The sequence below is a fragment of the Triticum urartu genome, chromosome 2A (genome assembly GCF_056163025.1).
Source record: "Triticum urartu cultivar PI428250 chromosome 2A, HENAU_Tu73, whole genome shotgun sequence".
Classification (NCBI taxonomy): domain Eukaryota; kingdom Viridiplantae; phylum Streptophyta; class Magnoliopsida; order Poales; family Poaceae; genus Triticum; species Triticum urartu.
The window spans coordinates 117,509,015-117,516,565 of record NC_141874.1 but is presented as its reverse complement, the minus strand read 5'-3'; the positions used below and the strand labels follow the sequence as shown (position 1 = coordinate 117,516,565).

At 46.2% G+C, this 7,551-nt stretch overlaps 2 protein-coding genes across 2 annotated transcripts; one reads left to right on the top strand and one right to left on the bottom strand.

The window, feature by feature from the left end:
- Positions 1-351: 351 nt before the first annotated feature.
- On the top strand, positions 352-5,524 carry LOC125531803 (factor of DNA methylation 1-like). Its single transcript, XM_087539705.1, has 4 exons — positions 352-463; positions 983-1,164; positions 1,310-1,399; positions 5,504-5,524. Exons 1-4 carry the CDS (start codon positions 352-354, stop codon positions 5,522-5,524), a joined length of 405 nt encoding a protein of 134 aa, XP_087395831.1.
- LOC147984202 (uncharacterized) lies at positions 2,612-3,796 on the bottom strand. Its single transcript, XM_087539704.1, has one exon. The coding sequence runs from the start codon at positions 3,794-3,796 to the stop codon at positions 2,699-2,701; it is 1,098 nt and encodes a 365-aa protein (XP_087395830.1). The 3' UTR covers positions 2,612-2,698.
- Positions 5,525-7,551: the final 2,027 nt, after the last annotated feature.

Here is a 7,551-nt window from a genome sequence, read left to right as displayed (position 1 = left end):
TTCTCCCGACCAAACCCGCACTCCTCGTTGTCCTCCTCCGACAGAATCCCTAGCTGTGCTGCTCCCCGCCGCCGTCGCTTCCCCACTCCCCCGCCGCAGCTATGCTGCTCCCCGCCACCGCGGCTCCCCTGCTCCCACGCTCCCTCGCCGCAGCTGCCTCCCCAAGCTCCCCCCTTCCTCATAAAAATCTTCAATTTCCCCAGCTTAAGCTCGATGACCCACGCGCCACCAGAGGAGGAGGAGGGAACCGAGGTCGGCGCCCCCTGCCAATCTCCACCGCCTCCAGCGACCAACCCCATCTCCTTCCCCCTGCAACTAGTCCTGCCAGTACGCCACATCCGCCGCCGGTGAATGCCCTCCGCAAGGACTGCGCCTAGCCCCTCTTCTCCGGCGCTCCTCGGCCGCCCCCGGCCCTCTGCCTGGTCGCCAGGGACGTGCTACTCCGCGCCTGCTCCAGCCGGGGGCCGCCGCCCGCCATGCCGGCTCTGGCCCTTTGCTCCGGCCAATCCCGGTGCTGGTTGGGGAGTACCTGCAGAGGAATGCCGACCTGAAGTCTGTTGCAGAGCTTGAGAGCGAGGGGACGCGCAAGACTAATAAGCTGGTGGCCAATTTGGCCAACTAGATTGAGGTGAAGGCCAAGCATGCCCAGGAGCTCGAATCTAAGTACAGTGAGAAGACGACCTCACTTGAGAATGTGATGGAGGAAAGGGAACTCATCTTCCAGAGATGCAGCGATGGTCTATTATTGTGCTTTCACACTCTTGTTGTTTACGTGCTCTGTTATTATGGCAGAACAACATAGATGCATTTCGCTGCTTTGAACTTTCAGTTATTTAGTGCCTTCTGAACTTGCATTGTCACCAGAAATCCACAAGATGCAGCAACTCGCTGTTTATATGCTCTGTTATTGTGTATAGAACAACATATTCTCTGCTTTAACCTTTCATTTATTTATTGTCTTCTCAACTTGCATTTTTACCAGAAATCCACAAGATGCAGCAACTAGCTCATAGGCACTCGCAGATGATTATCGACGAGAATCAGAAGGTCCATTCGGAGCTGGATTGCAAGATGCAGGATCTTGAGCTCAAATCCAAGAAGCTTGATGAGCTTGCTGTGCGTAGCGAATCTGACAGAATGAATCTGGAGAAGGAGAAGGAAAAGGTACGCGCCAAATGTCTGCCGTAAAAAAATCATATGGATGATGGTTGATTGTTTTCGTGCTTCTTTCTAGATTACGCTGAAAGAAAAGACAACCACAAAATTGTTTATGCATAACACTCATGTCAGGCCGTTGTGGTGAATACAGAACATGATCAAAGCAAAGTATCTCAAGATGGCAACATTGGAGCAACAGAAAACTGACGAAAATGTCCTGAAGCTTGTGGAAAAACACAAGGTTTGTGCCCTTATAACACTGAAGATCTACTGAATTTTAGTGAATGTGAGATGTTTTGGTCTGAACTAGCTATGTTACAACAACCTGACAAAATACTCTGAAAGATGGTTGAGATCTTCTGATCTGAACTAGCTATGTCAGAGTCTAACTGATTTGGTGCTTCTTCAAAGGTCATGTATGTTTGTTTTTTGGGCATCTGCACATCAGGCCCTAATAGTGCAACAAGTCATGGTTTTCCTTTTTGAATTGAGATATTTGACATAAAGCCTCTCTGGTCATCTCCTATCACCAGTAATAGTTCTGGTCTAAATTTGGTTCGGAGAGTTGAATCCCAGTTTAAATAGAGGCTTTATTTCCTGGTACTAGAAAAATATCCTAGGTACTGGTTGTTGTGATCCAAATATTTTAAATTAATTCAAATAACTAAAATTAATCCAAATTAATTCAAATAACTAACACTACAGGAATCAGCTACTTTGCCGTCAGCCGCGGATGGCAAAAGGCTCCAAATCAATTTAGATAACCCAAATCAATTCAATAAATCCAAATAACCCAAATTAATTCAAATAACCTAGATAATTCAATTAATCCAAATAACCCGGATAATTCCAATAAATTCCAACAAGGAGTTGATATACAAGGATTAGACAAGGCATACACAAGGGCATGCCATAATGGCATCTTTGTCCCCTCTTGACACAAGATTACACAAGACATACACAAGGAGCACCTGACTACATGACATAAGGGCCTCCTTGTCCCCTCCTGACTACATTATTTTCCTTTCTCTGGCCACTTCTTCCCTTCCCTTCCCTTTACTTCTCTTTCTTTTCCCTTCTCTAGCTAATTCTTTTCTTTCATTTTCTTTTCCTATTGCAATTTCCATTTCTTCTATAATGGCCCTAGTATCAACAACTACCCGACTGTCGCAATAAACACCGGTTATTTCCATTCCAGCATTCTGAACGCGATCCTTGTGCAAGTGGGGCAACTTATATTGATTTCCTCCTTTTTCTTTCATAACTTCAAACATAACTGCTTCTAATGTGATAAAGCTTCTGTGCAACTTGTCGGGATCGTAGTTCTCGAATTCCTCTTCCACACCCTGTACCAGTTCCTGGATGTTTGTACGTGACCTGCAGTCGGTTAGAGACTGGAGAGAGGTATGGAAGCAGAGGTCCAAACAATTTAACTCAGGGCTATTTGGGGCTGTTGTAGCAATCGGATGTCAAGATCAGTTTGTTCCACAGCTTCTCGAAAAGCTACATCATTCGGAAGGACATGAGGCTTTGTGTTATCCTATTGGATGAATATTGTTGCTCCCTCATCATCGTCAGGCCACTTATCCTGAATTGTCGGGATAACCTTATTGATTAGATAATCTCTGCACACAGGCCTGGTTACTTTCACTGATGTCAACACTTTTGTTCCCTTTGTTCTGTTCTGACTTGTCCGCTTCGCCTCGGTCTCTTCGACAAATTCCCAAATGCCGATCTTCCCGTCGAATGTTAGCTCCCCCTCATTGTTATATCGAGGCTTGGCAACAGCTGTTAGGAACATCACCTTCCCAATGCTGTGAGTGTTTGACACAGTGCGCTTCGGTTCAGGTTCTCCTGGAAGTACATAGTAACTATTCTTCACTCTCGTCATGTCAAACCACTTCTCATCGATGTGAACCATATTCGTCATTGGTTTTAACATAGCCCGAGAAGTTGAGATCGAATTGTCATCGACCATGGACATACAAAATTTCAATCTCGCAAGCTTGTTCTCTAGCTTGAGGTGAGGCTTCACGGTGCTTGTGATGCGGTTGAGCTCATTCAACTGGAACCTCTTATGCAGGGTCGATCGGGCCACACCTAGAGACCGTGCCAGAGATCGAATTGTTCTTCTTTTATTCAGTGGGATTGTTGAGGTCCTCTCTAGATCTAGCTCCTTTCTCTTTCGGCCGGATCTTCCTGGCTTCTTGCTTGAGACATCTACTTCTTTTGCATCGACAATTTGCTTTTTAGCCTCTTCCCAGATTCTTTCAACAGATTGTACACTTATGTCCAACAGGTTTGAGACTAGCAGCTTGTCGTCTGGTTGAACAGACCCATCTCTGAGCTCGATTACCAGCAAGGCAAAGTAAACACCATGCCTCTCCATATATGACAATTCTCTTCTCTTCTCTTGAAGTATCCAATTCATAACTTCATCCTCTTCCTCTTGAGCTTCATCCTCTTTCCCTTCATCTTCTTGAGGCATCCAATTCATATCTTCATTGTCTTCCTCTTGAGGCATCAAGTTCAAATCCATAACTACATTCTCTGCCACTTGAGGCTCCTCCTCTTGAGGCATCAAATTCAAATTAATACCTTCATCGTCTTCCTCTTGAGGCATCATGTTCAAATCCATACTCCTGCTAGCAATGACAAAAGATGAGTACATCATGGTACCATAACAAGGATATACACAAAAAATGAGTAGAATGACAGGAGCCTTGCAACCATTACAAAAAAAAGGCTTCACATTCTCTGAACTGTGATGTGCTCTGCTAAAGTGCTAATGCTACTAAATCATCTTGTTCTGCCTGGCTTAACAAGATCCACATTCTCATTTAAAAAAAGGCTTCACAATTTCACAGCTACTCCTAGTACATTCTTCTGATGCCAATCAATGCACAGTGCACAGAAAAATCCTCATGATATTCCTCCCACAAGGTAGAGTGGGAAGGGAATAATAACTAGAGAGTGATAACAGCCAGTCTTTTGTGACTGGAATATATTCATAACAGAATAAATTCAACTGGCCCATGTTTTTTCCCCTTCATTCACCACCAATTTTACTCTACTTACAGTAGTTCCTCTAGTAACAGTTCTAGAGACAGTGTTTGTTCAGATCATAATTGCTCTGCATCTACTGATTTTTTTCTATGCCATGTCAAGCATAGATAGGTTCAATTAATTTTCTTGGATTATCAAAATTACTGTCAGTACTACTGTATGCTTTGACACCGTCGAAACTGATTTAGTGTGAATATGTGCCTTATGTAATGATTTTCTCCCAGCAAGCTTCAGACCATGTTTTGTACACACCTACTGTTAACTATTTTATTCAGTTTTTCTCTGAAGAAATCTGAACATTATTTTCATTTAACTTGTACTTGCAGCACAAGCATGGCCATCCACCAACATGCAAAAGAAGTTCAAGACCAAAAAGTATGTGTTTCTTGCTGTTTACTCAACTGAACCAGATTTGGGTTTTCAAGTTCCAAGGTTTCTACTAACCACATGTTCTCATTTAGATTCGTAATCAAAATGGGATATGTTGTCGTTGGTTGCCATGTACTCTGTGCAGCAATCAGCATGTGTTTTGTTGGAGTTTGTAAGAGGGAAAGACAAATACATTTAGACTGATTAACTTCTTGATGCCTACAGTTTGTGACATACTTCTGCTGTTGATTGACTGCTCTGAAGTTTGAACATCACGGAGACAGTTTCGACAAATGAGGACACCGGCAAGGGGGCGATGTGGGAGCTGGAAAAGAGCCTTGATCAGCCCATGGACGCAAAGGCCGGGAGAATGAGGAATATGTACAGAGAAAAGGTGATTGCTATCATCATCCAAGTATTTGTCAGTTTCTGTATCTGAATCTTAGCTAATAGGATACAGAATTAATGTCATGTGTTAAGAACATGGCTTTAGCATTCAGGATCACAATTTTGTGTTTCGTAGCACATTCTTTTTAGTAGTACATTCTCCCTGGTAGTTGTCTTTATGCAAGGATTTTGAGATGTTGCCTAATATGCAGAGTCATTTGGTGTCTTTACTCTGAACTTCTGAAGAAAAATGAACAACCATAGTATGATAAGTAATTTTGCTTTGCCCTGTTTTCTCCTCCTATATGTGAAGACCTACCCAACAGTTTTGGTGCTACAACTAGCTTTCCAAAGCCTTGGTGTGGTGTTTGGAGATTTAGGCACACCACCTCTTTATGTTTTCTACAACATCTTTCCTGAGAAGATAGAAGACACTGAGCAAATTATTTCTAGCTTGCTCCCTCCACCCCCCTGATATCTACTGATTTTTATTCAATTAACACTAATCATATTCAGTTAACAGGAGCAGAGCAGTTCTTCCTGACGAACAGGAGCAGAGCAGCAACTCCCGTACACTGATCATATTCAGCACAGGGAGCAGAGGAGCAACTCCTTACGGTACCTTCTTCCTCTTGACGAGAAGGAGCTCTGGCGGCAGCATGGGCACACAAGCAGCAGCAGCAGCATCGGCGGTAGGGGAGAAGCAGCCGCACGGGCTCGCGTGGAAGATTGAGGAGGGCGCGCGGGCAGGGGAGAAGGAGGACGCGCGCGAGCTCCTGGTCCACCGGATCGTGGAGGCAATTTCCGGCGACGCCCGTAGGGGATCGCGGCCGGGATGGATTGCGGCGGCGCACGCGCGGGAGCTCGAGGAGGATGCACTGGAGCTTGAGGAGGATGCGCTGGAGCTTGAGGAGGATGCGCGGGAGCTCGAGGTGGACGCCCGCGAGCTCGAGGAGGACGTGGCCGGAGGTCCCGACGATGCCCGCAGGTAATCGAGGCAGGAGGGGATTGCGGCGACGCAGGTCTGAGCGGGGGAGGCGGCGGAGCAGGTACTTGGCGACGGCCGCGACGGAGCAGGTAGGTGGCGAGGGCGGCGGAGCACTTCCTGATGGGCAGCGAGTCGCGCAGCTGGGCGACGCCGGCCCCTATCGACGGCGGACGAAGAAGACAGGGGGCGGAGGGGCTTGTTTCAGACGATTTTAAAACTACAAGGGCCTTTTTGCAAAATCAACAATGAACTGCGCCCGCGACATGTTTTTTGGGACGGAGGGAGTAGTTGTGGGATGATGCATTATGGAATGAGTAAACAGACTTGCTCGTAACGAGACTGAACTAGGTATGAAGATACTGACGATCGAACTCGGGCAAGTAACATACCGATAGACAAAGGGAATTACGTATGTTGTCATAAGGTTTGACCGATAAAGATCTTCATAGAATATGTAGGAGCCAATATGGGCATCCAGGTTCCACTATTTCTTATTGACCAGAGAGGTGTCTCGGTCATGTCTACATAGTTCTCGAACCCGTAGGGTCCGCATGCTTAAGGTTCGTTGACAATATAGTACTATATGAGTTATGTATGTTGGTGATCGAATGTTGTTCGGAGTCTCGGATGAGATCACAAACATGACGGGGAGCCCCGGAATGGTCTGAAGGTAAAGATTGATATATAGGATGATATGGTTCGCCCAAGGGGTAAATCCCACAGGGCTTTAGGTCAGTGCAAAAGGAGCTTTGCGGAGGACAGGGGCCACACGCCAGAGACCCTAGCGTCTGGCCCTGGGCCAGACACCGAGGCCCATGGCGTCTAGGCCAGACGCCAAGGATTGTGGCGCCTGACCCTGGAATTCCGAGAAGGACTCTTCCTTGTGGGCAAAACCGACTTTGAGGAGTCTTTTAGTCCAAGTTTCGACCCCAGGGCTCAACATATAAATAGAGGGGCGGGGCTAGCACCTGGAACACATCAAGAATCACCAAGCCGTGTGCCAGAAACCCTGTCCCCTCTAGTTTATCCTCCATCATAGTTTCTGTTGTGCTTGGCGAAGCCTTGCGGAGATTGTTCTTCAGCAACACCGTCACCATGCCGTCGTGCTACCAGAACGCATCTACTACTTCACCCGTCTTGATGGATCAAAAAGGAGAGGACGTCATTGAGCTGAACGTGTGCTGAACGCGGAGGTGCCGTATGTTCGGTACTTGATCGGGGCAGATCATGAAAGTGTATGACTACGTCAACCGCGTTGATAAACGCTTCTCCTTTGCGATCTTCTAGGGTATGAAGATGCTCTCCCCCTCTCATTGTTATGCATCTCCTAGATAGATCTTGCGTGAGCGTAGGAATTTTTTTTGAAATTGCATGCTATGTTTCCCAATAGTGGTATCAGAGCTAGGTCTATGCGTAGATGATATGCACGAGTAGAACACAAAGAGTTGTGGGCGGTGATAGTCATACTACTTACCACCAACATCTTATTTTGATTCGGCGGTATTGTTGGATGAGGCAGCCCGGACCAACCTTACATGACCACGTTCATGAGACCGGTTCCACTGACAGACATGCAACTAGTT

What these genes read in the sequence shown, in the direction of transcription:
- LOC147984202 (XM_087539704.1), bottom strand. Translation starts at nt 3,796, where the DNA reads ATGGATTTGAACATGATGCCTCAAGAGGAAGACGATGAAGGTATTAAT.
- LOC125531803 (XM_087539705.1), top strand. Translation starts at nt 352, where the DNA reads ATGCCCTCCGCAAGGACTGCGCCTAGCCCCTCTTCTCCGGCGCTCCTC. An exon ending in CGCGCCTGCTCCAGCCGGGG is followed by an intron (nt 464 to 982) that starts GCCGCCGCCCGC and finishes CATTTTTACCAG; the next exon opens with AAATCCACAAGATGCAGCAA. An exon ending in TGGAGAAGGAGAAGGAAAAG is followed by an intron (nt 1,165 to 1,309) that starts GTACGCGCCAAA and finishes TGGTGAATACAG; the next exon opens with AACATGATCAAAGCAAAGTA.